This window comes from Cladophialophora psammophila, assembly GCF_000585535.1.
Source record: "Cladophialophora psammophila CBS 110553 chromosome Unknown aczJe-supercont1.2, whole genome shotgun sequence".
NCBI classification, from domain to species: domain Eukaryota; kingdom Fungi; phylum Ascomycota; class Eurotiomycetes; order Chaetothyriales; family Herpotrichiellaceae; genus Cladophialophora; species Cladophialophora psammophila.
Window position 1 is genome coordinate 1,047,502 of NW_006912923.1, and position 22,926 is coordinate 1,070,427.

Here is a 22,926-nt window from a genome sequence, read left to right on the forward strand (position 1 = left end):
CCTGCAGATTGGTTAGTGGTCAGGAAGTTGATGGGAGAGGGGCGAACTTGCCAATTGTATGCTCCTCTTGTTGATGTACGCCTTTGTAGGAGTTCCAGGGTGGTGGTACACCCTATGAGCGAGGTGAAAAAGGAGAGAACGATATGGCCAGCATCATAAGAGACGGTGGTTTGGGAGGGATTATGGGGGCTGGCTCGGACAGCAAATTGATGCAGCGTGAAGAGGGCACCGTGATCCATTCGTCAAGGAGGATGAAGGCGCCCAGGTTCAATAATGATGTGAGTGTCGACCAGAGGTTCCCGGGGAGGAAGTAGTAGGGAAGAGAAAATGGAAGCGGTGAAGTGAGCGGAATATTGTGAGGTACAAGTGAAGGAAGAGCTAGCCGGAGGGCGGTCAAAGGAGCAGAAAGACTAGAGATGAGGATGGCGGACAGACAGCACACAAGGTAGGATTCAGGGTGCAAATGATAGCATTTTCAAGTGCGGGGAGGCATCAGTTGCAGTAGAGGAAGAGCAGTAATAGAAAGAGAACAGCGGCCTGGGTGGGAATTGAGGCTGCATATATCCCCCAGATGGAAGCGACGATGCGAACTAGGCCTTTCTTTGTCGTTCATATAGGGCAATGTGGCCAGGACTCAGGAAGCCGCATCCGATCTAGATGGCTAGTGCAGCTGAAGCCTGGGCGCCATGGTGGGATCCAGGATCTGGGGATCACATACAGCACCAACATGGGAGGAGGGAGAGAGGGGAAAGGTGTCTAAGGCCTGGGCTGGCAGCGGTCGAGGGCGACGAGGACGAATGAGGGAGACAAGTGGCGCGTCGGCACATGTCTGTCAGATATAGAGGGGGAGATGGAGGAGACGAACATGCACCAGCAAAAGGGACGAGCATCAGGATGAGGATTAGCACCAGCATCAGCATCAGACTGAGAGTTGAGCCTACAACCAAGACCAGGTCTGAGGTTGTCAAGGGACGGGCTGGACGGGCTGATAGGTTGGACAGGTTGGACAGACAGCTGCCACGCCTGCAAGGAGTTGACGAGCTAGTTGGTGAATGCACTGCAGGTCCACCAGCCTTTGGCGCATTGCGAAAGGCAGCAGGCATGTAAGGACAAAAGCACAGTGGGTAAACGGTTTCGGGGTAGAGCAGAGCAGAGTAGAGCAGAGCAGAGTAGAGCAGAGCAGAGTAGAGCAGAGCAGAGTAGAGCAGAGCAGAGTAGAGCAGAGTCTGCAGAACAAAAGAGGGCATCGAAAGAGACAGTTGAATCTGAGAGCAAAGTGAAAGAAAAGTGAAAATGAAGTGACAAGTGTCCTGACTCTTGTGGAACTCCATGTCCTCAATAGTTTAGACTAGCAAGCCACCTACTGTACCCAGTACCGAGTAGGTGCTCGGTGTTGGCTAGTCCGCCGCTAACCCATATCGGGAACAAGGCCCCGATCTCCTCCTCCACCTCGATCGCGAGATTCAAGTTGCTCCTTTTGCTCCAACATCTTCTCCTCCCATTACCAGCACCTACCTCAATGTTGCCCAGATTTTTGCCTCTCTGTAGTTGCGCTGAATCTTTCTGCTTGTTTGCTGGGTGAGGCTGAGCCGCTGCACCTCAAAACCCCCAACTAGTATGGGATCTCTCAATTTCTTGAGCAATGCGCGTCTTCTACTTTCCTTGTCGAACTTGGACAGCCACTGACTCAGTACGCAATGGCTGAAGCCCCTGCGGCCATGGGTATTGTCGCCACTTTTGCAGGGGTCATTAGCGCTAGGCTGACACGCTCGCGAAGCCTCTATGATTTCGCCCATATTCTCGGTTTAGCATCCGACGTCGAATCACCCGCAGCCGATGTCAGTTTGTTTTGCGCTGTGCTCAAGCAAGTACAGTCTACCTTGTCCCATACCAGGGCATATCGACTTTCGCTGCCTGCCTTAGCTACGGCTCAAGATATCATCGACCAAGGCAAGATCGTCTCTAACGATCTGGGTAAGGCTGTCACCAACTTACTGGGCGGAAAGTCAAGACCCGACTTCTTGATCAGCGTGAAATGGTATCTCAAATAGAAAGAGCCTTGCTTGTTCCATGAACAACTCAAAATTTGTGGAACTACCCTACGTCTAATGCTCAATACCATAGTGCTTGCTCAAAAGCTTGGTAGTCGACGGTAAGCCAATTCCTCTATGTCGGGAACCGAATTGCGTTGATAATCAAAGCCTCTCGTCGATCGGTGAGGATGATCATGACTCCCAGGACCGGTTAATGACACGTTCGTTGTTCACGACTCAACAAGCGGCTACTGAGCGTCTGGTAACCGTCGAATACCGGTTATTAGCTGAAGGAAGACAGAGCAGAAGATAAGCTGTTGACACCACCGCCGGGTGAAACCCTGCAAGGCGAAGAATATCGGCTGAGTCACAGACGAAATGGACCATCTGAAGCCATCAATGACTTTGTGCACGGCATAGATATGCCTCATGCTGGGAAAGTTCGGCCTGTCTCAACGACTATAGGAGGACATGTCAATCGCCTTGGCCTTATTCGAGACCATCGATCCTCCATCTGGCGGGGGTGGATGATCACCGTTACTTCATCTTGCAGACCGATGAATCGCTTCGACAATGGCTCCCAGACGTCTTGGTGGAAACATCAGACAGAGGACAAGAAGATCTGTGCCGTCCAAAATATCAATGTGATAACCTTCTTCGCTTCTCACACTTTCACACCGATTTCATAAAAAGCTCAAGTGCAAAATAAGAGTTAAACGTCTCTTCCCAAAGTCCCAGCCATAGAAGATTATTATAAAAACGATACAAAAATTGTCCAAGGTAGTGAGAGTTGCAATAGTGCTTAAGCAACCGCCTAGAACTTGAGCCCTCTGGCAATGCATCGCTGCAGAAACCTGGGTCGACTAGACGCTCCTTTTTGCGGAACTGATATTCTTTGTTGGCGTGAAACGCCGCCTGGAGCTTCCACGAACTGGTAGCATTCATAATTTTCGTGACAGATGGCCCCCATATGTTTCATGCCAATTGCTAAATGTAGGCATTGGTGATCTCTGTAGTTTACGTGTAGAGCTCTGTACAAGTGGAGAACCTTTCGTGTTTGGATCACAGGGCTTTGAGGGTGTGAAATACGCCAAGACGCTAGTAATTATGGCTATTAAAGCAGCCTCCCCGACCACATAGATCTAGAATAGTCCAATACACTTTTACGCTTCATTTCACAAGGTTAAAGACCTTCATTGGGGCTATCCACTCCCACTTTTTGTTGAACTAGCCTAATCAGGCAATATAACAGATCTCTTGGCAATGCGGTACCTTGCACCAACGTGGGTATTTTAGCCATTCCTATTTATCACTAATAGAACTTCTCTTTTCTTCTGAATCCACCAATCAACTTATTGGCCATCGATTGATCCAACACTCTTCCAAACCACACCGCTTCCGAAACTAATCTCCGGCGTTGACCCCAATACAAAGTCGATAGTATCAAGCCATCTCCTGCTATTTTCTGCTCTCTTTGGCCTTGTCAGCCCCTGGCAGAATCTCACACCTTAGCATGCTCTCGCTAGGGAATCTTCTCAGTACGGCAGCTCTCCTCCACAACGCCGTAGCTTTGCACCGAATATATGAAGAGTGGGAATGATCACGAGGGTGGCGGTAGCGACAACGGCGGCCTGGCAACCGAAAGAAACGTCCCATCCCGATTTTTGGCCCCAATCCTGAGAAGAAAGTCAGAATCATACTCGTCGCCAAGAGATAAACTTACCAATTGAAAGTATCTGTATGGACCGTCAGCGATGTGTGGCGAGTAAAGAAGTTAGAAAGACTTACCCGACAGAGAACCCGCCCAAAAGGCGTGCGAAATTGATGAGAGACGAGACTTCGCCTGACGCCGAAGGGTAGTTATCCAGAGTGTAAGCGGTAATTGCGACCGAACATAACATTGTACCAAAGGCCATCATCCCCCAACCAAAGACGATGGCCACCCAAAGCCAATGATTCCGAAGAGCTTCCCCTATGATGACTAAACCGGGGACCATGAGAATAAGGCCGACGTAAATCGTTGGGAGACGATATTCAGGCACAAAAAGCCCCTTGTGACGGTGGAGACTGCGTCGGAAGATGCAATCGTTGAAAAAGTGCCCGAAAATTTCTCCTGCAATGATGCCGGTGATAGGTGCGAAGAATAAAAATCCCACGGCGTTTTGGCCAAATCCATATCCACCTTCAGCGCGGGCAGTAGCGAAGAGAATACTTGAGGTCTGGTTAATACCAACCAGCCACATGAACACTGCCATACTGGATTTGTCAGCCACAGGTCATTCATGCAGTGAGGAGCTTACTAGTAAATAAAAACGAGGACCATAATCGGTTTGACAGCCACCGTGACAATACGCATGCAAGATCTCCTAACACTATCGAAATAGTGATGATGGACCCTGATCTGCCAAACGCCCAGTATTCTGCTCAGCCGAGTTCCCCGGTCTGGCTGCTCAGACATCTGAATATCGCGCCGATACCAGGTCTCGTCCAGAAAAGCGGCCATCATAAGGAGATTTGCCCCACCAACAGCAAATGGCAGCTACTGGACGATCCTCCAGCTCCCCGTCTGAGCAACAATAAAATTTCCGAAGAGTGGGCCGAAGTAGGGTGCAAAGAGGAATATAGCCGCCCAAACGCCAATTTTGCGGGCGTGTTCGTGGAAGAAAAACATGTCCTGAATGAAGGCTAGACCGGCTGTAAGTGCGGGTTGACATGTCAGGCCAACGAGTGCTCGAAGGGCATAGAAGGTGTCAAAGGATTGTGCACGGGCACATCCTATCTGCAAAAATGTGCTTATCAGAATCGACCAAAAGGCAACCGGTGCGCGGCCCCAAAAATAGAGGGCGGGAATGCCCAGGATGCCACCGATACCACTGACATGACAGTTTTCAGCGAAGTCTCCCAGATGTCTTTCTTGTAGGTGATACTTACGCCATGATGATATTCAAGTTTCCCGAGTAGTTCACCTGATTCGGGGTGATGTGCCACTCTGCTGCCTGGGGTATCAAACATGGAACACCCGATGTGGCTTGGAAATCTGCCATGAAGGCTGCAACAGCAAGAGTGATGAGCATGCACTGTTTCTTCGAATTGGGCCAGTTGAGGGGATCTTGTGCGTCGTCGGACGGCTGCGGAACCAAAACTGTCTGCAAAATGTATCGTTAGCGGCTGATACCAGAGTGTCGCGAACGTTGATTACATGTCCATCTTTTGCCAGCCTAATCGTTCGCTGGAATCCCTCTGCATCGCATTTGGCGCCAACGTCTAAGAGGATGGCACCATTCCTGGGATGGTCGTCTCGGGTTGTCTCTTCAACATGGGCAGGTTGCCGACTGTGATGCAAATTGGGAAGCTCATCCCAAACTTCAACTGTGGAAGGAGGTTTTTCACCTATTTCAGCCATCTCAAAGAGCTTGACGCTTATCTGGCTACTCAGGCAAAATACTCTAAGGTTGGTATCGACTTCGTTGCGGGGGCTACCCCGGATTAGATACATTTACCTCTTACAAACCCACCGTCTCTGGGGAAACCCGCAATAGAACCAAGGACCGCCTAGACACCGATTTAACCGAGCCCTACTCCGTAGATCTGGAACATAACTCAGGATATGATAGGAAAAGAGCCCCTAGCTATTGTAATGAGTATACATGGCCCAATGAAAAGGCCGAAAGAGCCAATCGGAGTTCTAGATTCATCGGGGGTGCCGGCGTCTAGGCATGCTCCGGGCCGGCATGTTTCGAGCGCCGAGCTGAAATTAACAATTCCCGTACAAGGTAGAAATTAGTTGGATGTGATTGTTACGGAGTCAGTAAATACCCGCAAGAGCACCACCGATTGGAGCGGCCGTGATCGTCTGTATCTTGGTGCGGTCAGGCTTTGAGGAGCGTGGCCAAAGATTCGCACTATTCTTTCCACTGAAGACACAAATTGAAAACTTTGGAGCGTCAAGCACAGCCCGGGCCTATTAGATCCAAAGTCGGCCTTCAGATTCTGCTCAAGCACCAGCATTTTGCCGAGCCACACTCTTCCTCGGTGGTACCATCATCCACGCCAACGAATTTTATTGCTTTGATTTCATACCACGAAGAGCATCCCAGAATACCTATGGCTGAATTGAAGGAAAGAGCGAGAACTTCACAGCCTACGGAATTCGATCCAGAGGACTTAATCAGATGACCGCAAGAAGGTGAGAGTGATTGTTCACTTAAACGTCGTGCGGTATTCGGTCCGCGAGGGTTGGATCTGGCTGCCTTGGGATCAGACGGAGTGCTTATAGAGTCAACATCCGCGTCAACTAATGCACTGGAACCCCTTAGTTGGGTTGACTCTTATGGTTCCAGGCGCCCTCTCAGGAAGCCGCGTAGTCAAACTTCGTTAACAATGTAACTGGTGCCTTCTGTGTCATACTGTTCTACATGAAGTACGGAGGACAGCCACAAGTAATGTATCACCTCCCTGAAGTTAGCATTCTATCCGAACACACCATCAAGTAAACCTACTTGACTCGTTGAACCACCACGCGTGGAACTGATCTGTAACACGCTCCTACAATATCTCCCATATATTCTTAGAATTCTAATTTTCTCTTATAGTCTCTTCCTCCAGCTCTATTCGATTGCCGCACTCGGCTAGCAGAAGATTTGCGAAACGCGCCTTGCATCTCCAGCCCTGGCCTCAGCAAGTCTGACCGGTGGCTTTTCAGCCATTAACAATGAATTACTCTCGAGAGAAATAAGATGGTCGTACTCGGTGCCCCCAACTTCAGCCGTTTGACGTAAGGAAATTCGTGTTTGCTTCTCCGTTCGCCGTTGTTGGTATTTAAGTGCCAAGAAAAAGGTCGCTCTTGGCTCGGAAGGAGACATAGAGACATATCCCCGGGGTGAGTGGTCTGATTTGCTACTACGGATTGCAACTAACACTAGTGCGTTACGCGCTAGTACCAATCCCGACAGAAGGCTCTGGACTTGACTTGGATCATCAAGACGGACGACTGATTGCTCTATTCCGCTGAGCGAATGGGCCGATGGTGGGTCGGGAAGTAAAATATTCGCAGAGGTCTCTAGATAAGACCTCGCCGGCTCTCAAGTGTCTTTTGCATATTTGACTACCAATCCAAATCCTGACCGACAAAGCGAAGATCGTTGGAAGCGCTTCAGGGAGGACGAGGCTGGCACACCTGCAAACGATGAACCACCTAGACCAGATTGCAAATGTCCAGTGACCGTCTCCTCCCTTGGCCTTGAGATTGCATTCATTTGCGAGCTGAGAACGACTTACGATAATATGCCATCGCTACTGTACCGTGGATTCACGGCTTTCAGCCTCCCAACGGTTGAGAAAACGAGCGACGCTCTTAGGTTCGGCATAATTGGAGCTGCGAAAACTGCGTAACTCTCCCGTCTTCAACGTTTATTCAGGGCACAGATGAAACTGAACTGCCCCTTGATCGTTAGTCACCCCTGCCAATTCGCATCCTGTGGTCATTGTGGAAGCATCGCGACGAGAGATGGTGGCGGGGATGGGGGATCCGCGAAAAAGCACGGTATCCCCGATGTCAGAGACTCATCTCAGTGATGGGCTTCACCCTTGACTGCGAGCTTCACAGACTAGTGAGCACTCATCATGTGTGTACTGAAGGGGTTCTCGATGACCCGAACATCGATGCCGTCTTTGTCCCACTGCCCAGCAATCTGCATATCGAGTGGTCGATCCGTGTTATCCGTGCTGGTAAGCATGTCTTACTTGAGAAATGGCCACCTCTAACCCCATCGAGGCCAATATCCTCCTCAACCTGCTGGCAATGTCCCGCCCTGATGCCCCAACCCTGCTGGATGCCTTCCACAACCGCTTTTATCCTTTCATTCAGCTGTTTCGATCCTTCATCAACCCCGCCGATGTCGTGCATGTCCAGATACAAAGCATGATCCCGCGGCTTCTAGGATCTAAAGGCGTCATTCCATTTTCCGAACGGCGGCAGGGGCGAAGCCACGAATACTGTGTGGGACCTCAATGATCTGGAAGCCCTCCGAAGCCAGGGTAGCGCATCGGGAGTTCGTGGTCAACGATAAGGCGCTCCTCTCCGCACAGGAAAAGGTGCTGACGCGACAGGTAACGGCTTCACGGATTCATGCAAATTTTCATCTGGCACCGTGTCGGCGTGAAGCACTCCTATGTGATCTGAAACGTCAGAGTCGTCGCCATCGAGATATGTCTCTGCAGAAGAGGAGGGTTCCTTACAGCCGTTGGCGGCTTCCTTTCTGCGGAATTGAGACCGTCTGGCGGTATTATTAACGCGTTCGAGATGCCTCTTGAGCCTAGGCTTTGCCCTCAACGTCTCTGCTATTCTGCCCTGGACGTCCTTGTTAGGCTGCCAGCCTTTTGGGCGTATAGCCTTGTTCAGGTAGGCGCATTCTCTAAACCAGTGGTTTTCGCCGCATACACAAGGCTGTGTTGGCTTGTCATTCTGCGGCCTGTGGTGCTTACCTTGGAAGGTAGCAAAGGCTCCGTGAGGGGCCCTTCCAGGTTGCGAGTTACGCTGGCTCTGTGTTTTCTGTCTGGCCTTGCAGAAGTTGTCAACTAGGTAGGTGATTGTTGGAGGACTATTGTCTGGAGCATCTAGCATCATCTGACGTTTGCCTCTAGCCCAGTCCTCGTCGACATTACTGACGGCGGCGATGAAGTCATATTGGGCCCTATCGCCGTGAACCTCAGGCAGTTTGAGTTCCTGGGCCTGCTGACAGACAGCCTGCCATTGGCTGATCCATTTATCGATATTGGTTCGCTTGCGAGCCTTGAGAAGGCCTTGATACTTATCACGGCAGTATTGCTCTCTGGTCGACTTTGATGGACATACTTGCTCCTTGAGAGCTTTCGTTCTGTCCCAGTTGTTGTTGATGGTTGGCCCTCGGAGGTAAATGAGGAAGACCTTGTCGATAGATTCGATGATAGCATCGAGCATTTTTGCCTCGTTACGATGGTAACGATCACTAGCCGAGGTCTTCATCTTATACAGTTTCCAGTCTTCTGTGGAAAGATCTTCTGTCTCCTCAGGAGGCTCTGGCCTAGTGGCCAGCGAGGGGTCCATATATTCCCAGTGCTTCAGGCGCTCAGCCATATCCCTGATCACCCAGAGCCAATCATCCCAGGTCTCTCCGCCGGTGAGTGTGACAGAAGTGGACTTGATTCGCGAGGTCTCGGAGTTCATGATAGTGGTTGCAAGGAGTTGCGGAACGAGACAGGTGGGTTGCAACACCAAGGAATGGAGCGATAGCGAGGTCGAGAGCGAGACAGAATGATAGGTTTGCAACGTGAACAGAATTGCCGGCGCGATCTAGAACCGCACCGGGCTCATAACTGTTGTACACAGGATGAGAGTGGATTCATCTGCTTGATTGCGTTCTGGACCTCTGGCTATGCAGAGAGACTCTCTCTGTTCATATACGCTTTGGCCTGTAACCTGAAGAACATTCCTGAAATCTCCTGTTCCGTCGCCATCCTACGATGTTGAGGTAAATGTAGGTGGCGCAGTTGGTGAAACGCCTAGCGTCTCAGGTGGTTTGCCACAGTGGCGATCTCGCGACCCTGTCCACATGTCGTCTAGCCGCCAAGGCCATGTCATCACGGGGCAAGGCTGCGTGGGCTGTGGGCTAAAAGGCAAAGTTGGTGAAAGAGACAGGAAGGAAGACCACTGCTCAAGAACCAAGCATCTCCATGCGTCTATCATTAAAAAAGAATACCACTAATTTTATGTCCTTTTGGGGTGGTCTTATTTGGGGCCTTCTTGCTCTCTCTTGCCACCACCGCTTGGAACCGCTGTATCTTCATCCTCACTATCGCTCGCGAGATCATAGTGCTGCGCTTCCATATTCCCATGTCGCCGCCTCGATTCCAGGTCGTCCAGCTCACTCTCGTCGAAATCCCCTGCTTCCACATCTCCGCGACCCTTGCGCATCGAGCCGTTCGCGAGAGGTACACTCATATACCCCTGACTTCGAGCTTTCCTCCTTCCTCGCCATACCCACCAGCCAAACAGCCCTGCTGCAATAAGCACGATCACCAAAGCCGCCTCACCACTGCGATAGTAGGCCTTGAGTTCGGCGTCTTTGAGCTTCTGGCTCTCATCTTCCGCCGGGACGGTGCTGTTGGCTGGTGCTCCAATGTCCGTTTCAGTGCCCACCTTTTCACCATCAATAAGGCTGTCGGTCGGCTCGCCACCAATACCCGTCGTGTCCACACCCATGAACCGATCAAGCATATCCCGGGTTCGTCGAGGGTAGTCGAACGGCACCATATGACTTGAATTATAGAATTTGACATAGGTGAGATTCCGCGCTTCTTGATAGACACCGGCCGGTTCACCTTCGAATTCCCAATCGCGCTTCGGTGCTATGACCCCAGGAGAGAGCTCAAAGCCCTTGCCCCCCAGCCATTCCATCTTGTTGACGAAATCCTCCGTTCCAACATGGTTGCAGATCAGGTCGTTGGCGCCACTGAACAATAGCACGGGAACACCTTCCTCGAGAATGCCTGGGAGCAGTTGAACACTTGGTTTCGAGTGACTAGCTCGGAACGAAGCAGAAACGGCGCCTGAACATTCAACCCACCCAGTCCGCTTGTCGGGGTTCACATGCAATGCTGCAAGCACATCGTCCTGTCGCAAGTACGGTGTCACCGTCTCCAAATCCGGAGGCCAGGCCATCCCGCAAGACGGCCACTTGTCTTTAAGGGTGACGTCGTACATGTTGTAACACATGCCATTTACCTTGGACACATCCAGAATCGTGGATAAAACAGCCTCACATGCACTGACGTCCACCCTTTCCGTCCCGCCGGGCTTGGCAAGTTCCGTAATGCACGATGACTGCACCGCCTCGACTCGGGCCGCATCAGGAGTCCCGCCTTGGATGAGATTGGCCTGATAGGCAAAGGTGAGGTAAGATTGGTATTGCTCCGCGGGTGAAATCCAACCATTGCCAATCAGAAGGCCTTTGATGTTCCATATCCCTTTCCCTTGACCTTGCGCTTTGGCGTTGCGATCCAAAAGAGCCCTGGTGATATAAGGGATGTATTGTCCGGCATATGATTCGCCTGCGAGATAGAGGTCGTCGTTTTCATACTGGGGAAACAGCTTAAACCATTTTTCCATAAATGCGAGGAATTGATCTGCCATCTCCTGTAGTTCATGGAGGTAGCTGTCCGTATTCACGTAGCTGAAGCCAGTGCCGACGGGGTTGTCCACGAACAAGACGTTTGCGAACTCATCCCAGGAGCCTTCATTGTAAACCAGTTTTCCTCCCTCTCTTACCCGGTAAGGGCCCAATTCCATCAACGCCCCGTCCATCGAGCTGCATCCCGGTCCACCATTGAGCCAGATGACGGTTCGCGGTCGATCGGCGATGTGTCGGTTCTGGTAGTGCCAGAAAAACATGTGTCCGTTGTGTTCGGGATTGACTTCAACATGTCTGCTTACGTCAATATCTCTTTTTCTCGAAGTGATGGTGCTGCATACCCGGCGTGCATCTTCAGGAGAGGACCATCTGGCTGTCCAGGCAGCGAATGAACAAAGTAATCAGCTGCGGTTTTCTCCGCCGCCCATGTCGAAGAGATAATGGCGAGCAGGGCGCATGGTGCCCAAAGCCTGGCCATACTGTAGGAGGAACTGCGAGAAAGGTGCTACCGCTCAGCTGACATCTCCGGGAGAGGTGGGCGAGGGAGGCGCGAGAAAGGAGAGAGGGCGCGGAAAGGCAGAGCTCCGTCAATTATTCGATCTCTGTGCCCGCGGCTTCTTCGACACTTTCGCAGGGAGAATGATCTGGTAGAGGATGATCTGTCTTCAGGACAACTTCAAGCAAATTGCCAAAGACGCGATATCGGGAATCGGCCGAAGGAGGGCGCAGTCTAGATCAAGTCAGACTTGCTCAAGGAAGATGTCCCAAATGCCGTCGGACCCGGGGAGTTCGCTTGGTGGGAATCACGGATTAGATAACGTTAGTTCTAAACAACTCGGGACGATAGAGAAAAAGAGAGATATTATCTCGAATGTAATTGACAGAGTTTTATTGAGAAACTGAAAACAGGACCCCAGCAAATCTGAACTCAAAGGCCCTGAAGCCCCTGGCTGAGCCAAGGTGTTGACGAAGCCTCCAGTCGCAGTCGGCGAGTCGGATCAGCGTTGCTTGGCCTGGTCAGTGTCTGAGGCGCCTTTTCCGCGCGGCACCAACTCGCCGCCTCGCAGCCGCATCTGCACGCGCCTCAGATCCAACATCCCCTTAACCACTGTTCATTTCCAAGCCTGAAACAGAGTCTGCCAGAAATTCCATCCCACAGTATGCTGAAAGCAGAAACTTCCATACCTGCTCATATCGGAACCCAGTCCATCCGTGCCTCCTTAGCTCCACAACTTAGTCTGGACCTCTTCCGTATTCCTCACCGTCGCTTCAGAAAAGGGCAGAAGAAGACAGGACATGTTGACATGAATATCCCCAGAGACTCGAGGTTCCTACCAGATATTCGAGGCTGTGGCGGCATTATGACCAAAACCAGCAGGCGATAGCGAACACCGATGATCCAGGCCAGCTGCGGACGCGGACGACTTGTCCAGTTGGTCGACAAGGTAAGTCCGTGGCTGACCATGACGACCATGCCATACCATCACCTTGGGACGGCACAGATGAGGGCTCCTTGAGCGACCAGCTGCTGCGAAACTGGCACAAAGTGAAGATGGCAGAGATAGTCGATATTTTCTGTCGGGCATCCCAAGCTTAATCGAGGATCGTATTGTTCTTTTCCACCACACCCTGATTCATTCACTGGTAAGAAAGGCAGAAATTTTTAATTGCTGCCCACCCATTCGCTCAATGGGGCAGTCACCGTGAAGAAATATCATGCGGCTGGGAGGATATGATTCCAGATCGGGACCGGTGAGGGTGAATACTTTCACTGATGGAACTCGAAATGTTTACAATGTCACTGCTGTCTTTGCTCTCACCTTCTCTACAACCCAGATTTCCTGGCAACTTCCATTGCGTTGTTGCCTGTGTTCCTGTATCCTTACTTGCTGTCATCTGAAAAAGCCAGCTGTGAAATCAAGGCTCGACATCAGCTCAACCTCTATCAACTGAGATAGGTTCATCAATTCGTCGGTGCAAGATGCCCGGCTTCAGTGCGCCTTACATGGGCTTGCCTGATCCTGAGAAGAGACCTGTGGAAAGCATGGAGACTTCGGTGAGCCAACCCGCCACTCCTGAGCGCCGCAGCAGGTCTTGGTACAAGAAGCTCGGCTTCAGGGCCAGCGGCACTGACGTGAGTGGTCGTTATTCCCTCACTTCGATGGACCTGAAATCCGAAGCAAGAAGCAAGGAAGCATATCTAAATAAACCACTCCCTGCTCTTCCGCAACCTCCATATTTCGAGTACCTCTTCGCGGATGCGGGTCTCAAGGCCATGAAGTCTAAGGAATCAATGAAATCATCATTCGAAGCGAACAGCAATGCACAGGGTAGTCTCTCTCTCAACCATTTCATTAACCTTTCTGACCAAGATTTCTATAGCTACCACTTCCAATGGCCCGGACGGAGGTTACATCCTTGACACCCCTGACATCACCCAGTTCGCCTTTGCACATGCAGGCGTGGACGTTACAACCAAGGGTACGGCGTTTCGCCGGAAATTCTTTTCCTGCCCGTAGCTAACCAACAAACCAGACATCGTTGACAATCATTTCGCATCTCTTGGCACAAGCCTCGAGGGCTATCTTAATATTGACATCAATGAAGAGCTGGAGAGGGAAAAGGCCACCGAATCCTTTTTCGGCGGCGTCGAGGCTAGAGAAGGACCAAGCCCCAACCATGTTCCCGTGGTCGACGAAGACGGGTTTGACGATCGACGGGAAGGTCTGGAAGACTGGCCTCAGCTTTGGCAACTTGACAAAGAGACTCTCACCGACTACGAGATCCCAGGATCCGAGAACTTCTCAATCCAATTCACCGAGACGCCAGCCCACTACAACGACAGCGACAAGCCCATCCTCAAGCCCAGGTCACAGAAGACTAAGGAGCAAGCCCGCCTCCAAGATCCTTCTTTTCCAGATTCATACCATACTACCGGGCGTACCATCAACGCTCTGGCTGTCCAACCAGTTCAAGCTCCTCGCCCATTGACAATTCGGAAGAAAGGTGAGTGTTCGATTTGCAATGCTCATCCATCTGAACACTCACATTATCTCTAGCCAAGAAGAGAAACGCTCGTGACTCGTTCGTGACGAAATCTACCGCAAGTGATCCAAACCCCGATGGTGAGTCTCTTACTCACCTTCACATTTTCTCATCCTATAACACCCCGATCACTGACACATTTCCAGACCACAACATCCATCTCCTCTTCACGAAGAAGATCCGCGTCGCAGCGAAGCTTGTTGACGAAGATGTCAACAGCAGCCGCGCGGTCTCAGTGTGTGGCTCCATCTCTGACGATTCTTCATCCGCTCTTCCCCTCAACGGCCGAACGAGCAGCAGCAGCTCCGCCACCGAGCTCACTGATGTCGATGATGACAGTTCCCATGCCGCTCTAGCTCTCAAGCGCAAGCGCCTCACCGCTGGATTGACTGGATACCCGGGCCAATTCGAATCCTACGAGGCTGACTACCTCCGCGTACGTGCCACGCGTAGCTCGACCCTCGGAGCCCCGACCCCATTCACAATGGGCGACCCGCTCCACCCAAACAACGAATTCACGCACACAAACTTCGTTGCGGACCCGACATACCCGTCGAAGAACTATACTAAAGCCGACCTGGACGCTCTCCCCGTGCGTGCTCTCGCGCTCACCCATGCAGAAGGCTGTGCCGCGCACGCCGCCGCCGTCAGTGCCATGCGCACCGACATCGAAGAGACTCTCCGGCGCGAAGTCCACCGTGAGTGCGCAGCCGCGCGACTCGAGGGCGTCTCGGTGGGCCAGTACCGATACTACCAGGGTTTCATGAGTCTGGAAGAGTACGTCGCGGCGCGCATCTGCGTCTGCTGGGATTTCTGCTGGTGCAGCAAGTTGTGCACAATCTACGCCGATGTGCTATGCCCATGCAGCGAGTGGATTGGCGTGCACGGCGATGACTAGATTACCGGGCGGCGCAGAGTGTTAGGAGCCAGAGAATGAGAAGGGGAAATAAAAAATCTCAGTACCTCCGCCAAGGAAGTTCGACGGCATGACGCTTCAGTCACTCAGCCACTCAGTCAGCTACCCATCCACACAGCCAACCGATCGGGACGGACTTGTATATGGAATGGTGTATGTCTCTATGCATGTACTGCATGGGCCTCCTGATTTCTTCACCTCACGAAACAATCAGGCAGCCTCCTCAGAAGGAGAAAACTCGACCGAACAGGGGGACCCTCAAATCCAATATCACCCTCCATCCCATTAAGCACGAGATTTTGAGCGGGAAAATCTCGAAGCGGGAGAAAGAGAGAAGGAAAGAAAGAAAGAAAGCAGAAAAGGAGGAAAAAGGAAAGGAGCAAAAGGAAATGCCACAAAAAAACCCCAACAACAGCAGCGCAAAGCCGTTCTCAAAACATGCATATCCACCGCCCCTTAGAGATATGACGCCCCAACTTCCTGTGGACTTGTATGGGCCTGCGCACCGGCAAGCTGAATTGACATGGTCGACATTGCCAATTTGTTCGCCGGTTCGCTGGTTGGATTTGTCAGAGCAATAATGGAGGGATGAATGGACAACGGCATGCGGCATGAGGCATGGACATCGACACCTACCCACCCAGACGTGCAAGGAACGCACGCGTGAGTAATTCCACTAATCAATCGATCGACCGGTCGGAAAGGGGCCATGCAAGGGCCAGCGCAACATGGCAGCGCAGCACATCACCGACATGACATGACTGAAATGGGCGATATGGGTTATGGGATGAGAAGATGACAACGCACTCCTCTCCCCGCCCACTCATATGGCTAACCACAATATAATGAAAAGGGCAGTGAGGGAGTGCAAACGAGAGAAAGAGAAAAACATAAAAGGGAGCCAAGGAATCATCGTCATAGTCCAATTGAAGAGCTATCAGATAACCGTCAAATATTCAAGCTCTTTTCTCTGTCTCTCTTTCTTCTGATATCTTGAGCTCATATTTCTCAAGTATTGACTTGAATGATGCAGTGCCCGCTCCAGCTTCAGCTCCAGGCCCAGCTCCGGCTCCGTCGTGATAAAAGCAGTCACGTCTCTTTTGAAGACCACCGCCCGACCTTTCAAGCGTCGTAAATCCCCCGTCTGCTGTGCTAATTCCACTCCGCTCTCAAAGCCTTCTGCTTAGAATCCAAAGCGAGCAATGCTGTTTCCTTTCCTTATATACCGCGTATGTCATTGCCTCTTTGCTCGCACCACACCTCTAGGTCTAAGCCAAGAGGCCTGCCAAGAATCGCAATGTATTTCCCATGAAGCCTGTGGAGAAGGAGTGAGCTATATGAATGAGTGAAAAGGTGAAGAAGAAAGAAATGATCAAAGCCTTACCTGGGCGCAGAGCTGATGAGTTGATAGGCTCCTGTTCTGCGCGAACACCTATGTTGGAGATGCTGTCTTCGGGCCGGATCTCGACATGGTCAGTTAAACCCTGTTGAAGGAGCCTGCCAGCAGAGTCTACAGTCGTGGATATGGTAATGGCAGACAAGGTGGGCGTGGCTGAGACAACAGAGCATGACGGATCCTGCTTACAGAGCATGCGGTCGACGGTTCCATTCGAGACCTGGGCCGGGTCTTCAGAAGAGGGTGTGAGGAACGCCTCGGACTTCAGGCTCTCGACGGAGACGCCACTGCCTGCATCGGCTCCTCCTTGCTCGTTGAATGTGAAGTCTCCGCTCAATGGAGTATTTGGGGGAGAGTGCTCGATACTGGGAAGTGGCCTGTCCGAAGGATGCATGCTGCACGTGGTCTTCACTTCGGCCACAGGAAGAGACTTTTGTCCAAGTTCGTCGGCGTTATTGGGTGGTGGCGCTTTTTGGCCGGCCGTCTTGGCTTGTGTCGCATAAGGAAGATTCCCAATGTACAATCGTCCGGCCACAGTAGTGGTTGGAGCAAGATGGGCTTTGGGAGGCAATGGCCGTGACTTTCGGTTTCGCTTTGCCTTCGGCTTCAAGTCGTCTCCAGAGTCGAGCATATACAACTCATCATCTTCGGACTTGATCGCCTCGGCATCGGCCACATAATCCTCATCGCTTTCCGCAGACGTGATCGTTGTAGAATCTTCATCTTTTGACAAGCAAAATCTGATGTCATATTTCAACTTCTTTCCCCGAGTCCGTCGTCGAGAAGAGGGTGTCTTGACATCAACATGACCGTCGACTTGAGGTGGTCCTGCATCATGCACATCGTCCTCGTCATCGACAGCATCCATCTTGCGCTTGCGAATTCCGCCGTTCTTCTTCTTTCCCTGACTAGCGTTCGGTGCCGGGGAAGGTTGAATTGATTTTGGTGTAGCTGGTTGCGACGGGGTTGTGTCGCCATCGATCTTCTTCTTGAGTCGTCTCCAGCGCATTTCCACAGCACCTCTTGTCGAACCCGTTGCCACTGCCACAGCGTTCCAGTCGATCTATCGGACATTAGTCGAGACACAGGGAGAGAGCTGCCGTCACTGTACATACCTTTCCATTAGAATTTTGCAGACAATGGTACAGAAAGAGGACGGTATCGTCAGCCTGGAAAGGAGGAGCCATATTGGTGCACTGGCGTTGGGTTAATTTATCCAGGAAAGGAAGATTGAAGCGCTGGGGGTGGAAGGGAAGAGTGTTGTGCTAATTGTACCGTGAAATTGAGAATGAGGGGGCCAGGGCGATGGTTTATAACACGGATCCAGGAGTTGATAGTCAGGTGAATAGAGGACAATAGAGGACAATAGTCGATCCAAGTCATTCGCATGTCAAATCTGATCTTCCAATTCCTAGGAGCATAGAGCCATTGAGGCCCAAGTGAGCTGGAGGTAAATCCAAGTCGGAATGGGTTTGATTTACCAGAAGCCCGTGGTCTCGACTCAGGTGAAGAGTGAGCATCATCTCAAGACGCCTCGTATCCTTTATTGGAATTTCCGACCATTCATGTATTCATCTCAACGTCATTTATTTCTCCCTGTCTGGTGTTTTTGAGTGCAATCTGACTTCTGGTCAAAGACTCCAGTAAGGCCTCGTTGAGAACCGTCCTAGCTCCTCGGGCGGCAGCAACGGCAGCATCAACCAGTCCGTCGAATCCAGTTGATGGAGTGGCGTCTTGGGCTGATATAGAACCGTTGGACCATATCTCGACTATCTCATCCCTCGAGGACAAATAGCCGACTACGCAACTCGAATGTATCTCATCGTGCTCGACAGCCGCCGGGTCCAGTATTCGCAGAGATTTCGAGTCAGGTCCAGGGACGACAGCGCCAACGCCTGCGGCCAATAGATCCAAACAGTCAATCTTTGCATCCGCCAGCGCCGCCATAGCCACGTTAATTGCTGCTGCGAGCAGGTTGAAAAGTCCGAGCCCAGCAAAGCGATCTCCTTCCTCTTGGTCATCTTCTCCCTCGAGCACTGTTACTGCGATATCAACAGCACTTTTCGGCCATCTGTCTGCCAGGAGGACACCTTTCAATGCATTTTCCAAGTGTAATCCGAGGTCTTTTTCGGTCTGGGTTGGAACGTAGCCTTGTCGGACACGGGTCGCAAAGGGGGCAAATTTCACCGATGCGGTCAACTGCAAATTCGGCGAGAATGATGCGGTTCTCGGTAATGGTTTCGGCCCATGCACAGAGCATGACAGTTTTATGGTGGAGGAGGTAGGTGCAAAGGCAGGTCTCGCGTACGGAGGAGTTTCGAGTTCGAGATAGGCTGATCCGCTGGCCGACGGTACGAGTCCGGTCTGTAGAACTATCCTTGATCAGTATAGACTCCTAGTGGGCAAAGAGGAACGTCGTACACATCTTGCGCAGTTCGTTTGGTTTCCTCAGTCGTCGTCGAGGTGGGTTCGCAGCCTGCGCGGAAGGCGCAAATGCCGGAGGGATGGTGGTGCCTGCAGGCCCATTGATTCTTCGTCTGTCACTCATGACATGGCAATTTCAGCGGAAAAATGAGTGGACGTCCTAGGAGGACCAGGACATGTGCTGCATTTGAGAACAACATCGGCGGTGGCATTCATTTCTCCTCGCCAAGAAAAAAAGTGCCAATCCTGCAGCACGGGAGATAAGCAACACGTCCGCAGACGGCTCGTCAGGCTGCGTATATTTTATCGTCGATCGCGACGAGCCAGACAATGATCTACTATTCCTAAGCGAGACATGAAGATGCCAGATGCCAGATGCCAGCTCCAGCAATGGATAATGCATCAAAGTCGACTTACGGAGCGACTTCAGCAGTAAGGCCATCATACATATGGCGGCAGGCTAAAATCTTATCCCTGGAAAGCAGCTCTCGAAGCCGCGCGGCACCACTTAGCGGTCGGGATCTAGGCGCGTCCTCGATCGAGGACGGCAGCCATCGAATTTTGAAGGCTCGTCTCGTCAACGTCGTCAGAGTGAGTCTAGTTGCACTTTATCCTGGAAAGACTTGGGAGATGGCTTACCGAGAGCTACTCTGAACTGCATGCCTGTTTGTACATTCTTGTGCTGGAAACATAAGCCCTCTGAAAGCTGGAACCAATCGGCGCTAGACGCTGAGTGAGAAGACCCCCGGCCCTAACAACGGACAATAGTAAAGATCGTTCGAACGAGACTGTCGGCAAATCTTGGGAACAGGATGGCTGGAGCATCTCGGCCGCCTAAAAAGGGTCTCGAGGGATGCATCGTGCCGTCTACGCTTCAAAAGCACCCGGTTATGCTGCCTATAACCGAATCATACGACTCACTTCATATTAAACAACCACAAGATCTTCTGTCTGTTGTGGAGTGAGGTCTTTCCAGAAGGTGTCACGTATCCACAGTCCAAATTCTACAAGCATGCCAAGTTTCACTCATACCGCTGCCTGCATCACCGTGCCAGAGCCGGTCTCTTTACAACTAGACAACCTGTTGCATATCTTAAAGGATACACGAAAAATCAAGATCCTCTCGCCTGACCGTGTCAATGGCCAAGGCGTTCAGCCCACCGAACGAGAAGCGAAACCCCTCCTTGACGAGATCCAATACCTAGCCGATGTTCTTGTGGGCGCAGGTCATCCAGCGGATGCCGCAGCCTTTCGGGATGTACGTGAATTGGCAATATTATCTACTGATTTTGGTGGATTAGGCCTGCGACCAGATTGTGAAAATCTCTCTGTACAGGACACATCTGAGCTACTATTCTTGATCTCTGCTCATCTGGAAGCGGTGAATTCCGCAGAAAGAGCCAGGTCACAGTTGCATCCATTGTCGTGGCGGCCACAGGAACGTCGGGGTATGACACTGGCCGAAAAAATCTTTGCCGCCCACGACATCGACCAGAGGGGTGAAGTCAAACCTGGCGATGTAATTAGAGTGGATGTCGATTGGATCTTAGCGTCTGAATTGTCGTGGAAGGTGAGTGACGCAAGCCCTCGAGGTTTCGTTGAGGTGTGTGAGATGGTCGCCACTAATTGAACTTGTCTTCGCCAGGGTATGGAAAGATGGTATGATCAACTAGGTCAGCCGGGAATTTATAGAAATGACCGCTTCTGGCTCGCAGGAGACCACCTAGTCGATCCCAGAGTCATCGATACCCCGAAGATCAGATCATTTGTCAAATCTAACGAGCGTGCGAGGAAGGAGTTCAAAATGACCGACAGCCAGAGGATGAATGTGAGTTGCCTTTCCACGTCTTATCCTCCTCACCTACAAACACCGATGCAGTTTTGTCTAACAACAGATATTCTCCAATCTCTTCAGTACACGATAATGCATACAGAGTTTTGCCGTGAGCGAGCCCAGCCGGGCATGTTTGTCATTGGATCAGACTCACATACCTGCTCCGCTGGGTCAGTCAGCTGCCTTGCGATCGGCCTCGGGGTGGCGGACGTTATCTTACCACTAATTACTGGGGAAACCTGGTTTAAGATACCAGAGACGGTGGAAATACGTTTCATCAATCAGCCCAAACCTGGTATATCGGGTAAGGATGTGATCTTATACGTCTTGAAGGAGCTTAAGCGGAACACTGTTGCGTCAGACCGTGTCGTTGAGTACACAGGCCCCGGAGTGCAGTATTTGTCCTGCGATGCTCGTTTTGCAATCGCAAACATGACCACAGTATGCTGGCAGTCCCTCTTAGGGTTAACATCTGCTTATCAAGCTCAACAGGAATTTGGGGGCGTTACTGGAATCTTCGTCCCGGATGCGATAACCCAGACATTTATCAACCGCCGCGTACAGACTAAGCATCGATCCAATGCATTATATTTTCGGCCTGATGATGATGCTACCTATGCAGAAACCCATATATTGGATCTTGCCCAAGTTGAACCGTTTGTGGCACGATATCCAAAGCCGGATGATGTTGTCCCAGTGACTGAAGTGGAGGGTTTGGAATTGCAAGGATGTTTCATCGGCGCCTGTACCACCACCGAGGAAGATCTGGTGCTCGCAGCACTGGTTCTTGAGAAGGCGATGAAACTTGGAGCAAAGCCTAGAAGTTCCGGAAAACGCAAGGTTGTGCCTGGCTCAATGCCTATCCTGCATAACTTGCGAAAACATGGACTTATCGACATATTTGAAAATGCAGGGTGGGAAGTCGGAGTTCCAGGATGCAGCTACTGCGTTGGGATGTCTGCCGATCAGGCTGGGAAAGGCGAAATATGGCTAACAAGTCAGAATCGCAATTTCGAAAATAGAATGGGTCCAGGTAATATCCATGACCTGTTCTTCACTTTTATGCGAGATTGAACTCACAGATTTAGTTAGGTGCCTTCGGCAATCTGGCTTCAGCAGTCACAGTCGCGGCAAGTAGCTTTGACATGAAGGTTACAAACCCGGCATCACTGCTGAATCTCATTGACATGAGTCGTGTGGATGCAATCTTGGACCGAGAAAGCAAACGAGATTCACCCGTTGGTCCGGACTTCGTCGAGCCTGGATCGAGATCAAGTGTGCACAGGACCTCGGATTGCCAACAGATGCTTCCAAATTTCGCCATTCGAGAGAGTCGCGAAGCCAAGCTCACGCTAATGGCCAAGAGCAATTCATATCCCATGCATAGCGACCTTCAAGTCAACGTAGATACAGCAACAACAGAGTCGATCACGCCAAAAGCTCGAAAGCTTGAGATTGCATCCTCAATAATCAGAGGAAAGGTGGCACGACTAGGAGACTTCATCGACACGGATGCGCTGGCCCCGAATGAGGCAATATCGAAGCCGAACATCACACGAGAACAGCTTGGGACATATTGCCTATACCATACACATCCGGAGTTCCGTCGGCAGGTCAGAGAGCTCGGTCACAATATCGTTGTCGCCGGCGAAGCCTTTGGCTGCGGAAGCAGTCGTGAGGATGCAGTCGGAGCTCTACAGGGTGCCGGAGTTCAATGTGTGATTGCGAAGAGCTTTGCTTTCATCTACGGCCGTAACCAGTCTAACCTAGGTCTTCTCGGATTTGAAATGAAAGATCCACGATTCTGGGAGGTCATTGCGGATGGCAGAGAGATGAAAATCTATCTTGATCGTTCGCTCCTGCAACTGGAAGTGGATGACAATGGGACCTACGAGACCTTCCACTTTGGATTGAGCCCGATGCAACGGCGACTGATGGAGTGTGGTGGCGCTGCGAAAGCATTTGGCCGATGGGGAAAAGGTCTCTGGGAAGCCTTGACATCGCAGACGCCAAACCATGACATTAAGAATCCGCTGACTGCTTCGGACTTTGGGACACTGGAAGAGGATAGAGAACAGGCAAAGCTGCAGTGGTGAGAGAATTGTGAATCG

At 51.3% G+C, this 22,926-nt stretch overlaps 10 protein-coding genes across 10 annotated transcripts; 4 read left to right on the plus strand and 6 right to left on the minus strand.

The window, feature by feature from the left end:
- Window positions 1–1,697: 1,697 nt before the first annotated feature.
- On the plus strand, window positions 1,698–2,051 carry A1O5_01706 (uncharacterized protein; the record flags this gene model as incomplete). Its single annotated transcript, XM_007742322.1, has 2 exons — window positions 1,698–1,842; window positions 1,924–2,051. The coding sequence occupies 2 exons, from the start codon at window positions 1,698–1,700 to the stop codon at window positions 2,049–2,051; spliced, it is 273 nt and encodes a 90-aa protein (XP_007740512.1).
- Window positions 2,052–3,568: 1,517 nt separating this feature from the next.
- On the minus strand, window positions 3,569–4,536 carry A1O5_01707 (uncharacterized protein; the record flags this gene model as incomplete). Its single annotated transcript, XM_007742323.1, has 4 exons — window positions 3,569–3,709; window positions 3,757–3,769; window positions 3,822–4,289; window positions 4,334–4,536. 4 exons carry the CDS (start codon window positions 4,534–4,536, stop codon window positions 3,569–3,571), a joined length of 825 nt encoding a protein of 274 aa, XP_007740513.1.
- A 36-nt stretch (window positions 4,537–4,572) lies between these two features.
- On the minus strand, window positions 4,573–5,436 carry A1O5_01708 (uncharacterized protein; the record flags this gene model as incomplete). Its single annotated transcript, XM_007742324.1, has 3 exons — window positions 4,573–4,906; window positions 4,965–5,179; window positions 5,233–5,436. 3 exons carry the CDS (start codon window positions 5,434–5,436, stop codon window positions 4,573–4,575), a joined length of 753 nt encoding a protein of 250 aa, XP_007740514.1.
- A 2,346-nt stretch (window positions 5,437–7,782) lies between these two features.
- A1O5_01709 (uncharacterized protein) lies at window positions 7,783–8,046 on the plus strand (the record flags this gene model as incomplete). Its single annotated transcript, XM_007742325.1, has 1 exon — window positions 7,783–8,046. One exon carries the CDS (start codon window positions 7,783–7,785, stop codon window positions 8,044–8,046), a length of 264 nt encoding a protein of 87 aa, XP_007740515.1.
- A 45-nt stretch (window positions 8,047–8,091) lies between these two features.
- On the minus strand, window positions 8,092–9,237 carry A1O5_01710 (uncharacterized protein; the record flags this gene model as incomplete). The annotated part of the gene is made up of 1 exon (XM_007742326.1): window positions 8,092–9,237. The coding sequence occupies one exon, from the start codon at window positions 9,235–9,237 to the stop codon at window positions 8,092–8,094; it is 1,146 nt and encodes a 381-aa protein (XP_007740516.1).
- A 561-nt stretch (window positions 9,238–9,798) lies between these two features.
- A1O5_01711 (carboxypeptidase D) lies at window positions 9,799–11,678 on the minus strand (the record flags this gene model as incomplete). Its single annotated transcript, XM_007742327.1, has 2 exons — window positions 9,799–11,494; window positions 11,542–11,678. The coding sequence occupies 2 exons, from the start codon at window positions 11,676–11,678 to the stop codon at window positions 9,799–9,801; spliced, it is 1,833 nt and encodes a 610-aa protein (XP_007740517.1).
- Window positions 11,679–13,181: 1,503 nt separating this feature from the next.
- Window positions 13,182–15,143, plus strand: A1O5_01712 (uncharacterized protein; the record flags this gene model as incomplete). The annotated part of the gene is made up of 5 exons (XM_007742328.1): window positions 13,182–13,530; window positions 13,583–13,681; window positions 13,736–14,206; window positions 14,260–14,325; window positions 14,392–15,143. 5 exons carry the CDS (start codon window positions 13,182–13,184, stop codon window positions 15,141–15,143), a joined length of 1,737 nt encoding a protein of 578 aa, XP_007740518.1.
- Window positions 15,144–16,429: 1,286 nt separating this feature from the next.
- A1O5_01713 (uncharacterized protein) lies at window positions 16,430–17,744 on the minus strand (the record flags this gene model as incomplete). Its single annotated transcript, XM_007742329.1, has 3 exons — window positions 16,430–16,476; window positions 16,546–17,620; window positions 17,673–17,744. The coding sequence occupies 3 exons, from the start codon at window positions 17,742–17,744 to the stop codon at window positions 16,430–16,432; spliced, it is 1,194 nt and encodes a 397-aa protein (XP_007740519.1).
- A 376-nt stretch (window positions 17,745–18,120) lies between these two features.
- On the minus strand, window positions 18,121–19,105 carry A1O5_01714 (uncharacterized protein; the record flags this gene model as incomplete). The annotated part of the gene is made up of 2 exons (XM_007742330.1): window positions 18,121–18,929; window positions 18,979–19,105. 2 exons carry the CDS (start codon window positions 19,103–19,105, stop codon window positions 18,121–18,123), a joined length of 936 nt encoding a protein of 311 aa, XP_007740520.1.
- Window positions 19,106–19,993: 888 nt separating this feature from the next.
- On the plus strand, window positions 19,994–22,911 carry A1O5_01715 (uncharacterized protein; the record flags this gene model as incomplete). The annotated part of the gene is made up of 5 exons (XM_007742331.1): window positions 19,994–20,551; window positions 20,627–20,809; window positions 20,897–21,256; window positions 21,308–21,848; window positions 21,908–22,911. 5 exons carry the CDS (start codon window positions 19,994–19,996, stop codon window positions 22,909–22,911), a joined length of 2,646 nt encoding a protein of 881 aa, XP_007740521.1.
- Between the last annotated feature and the right edge of the window lie 15 nt (window positions 22,912–22,926).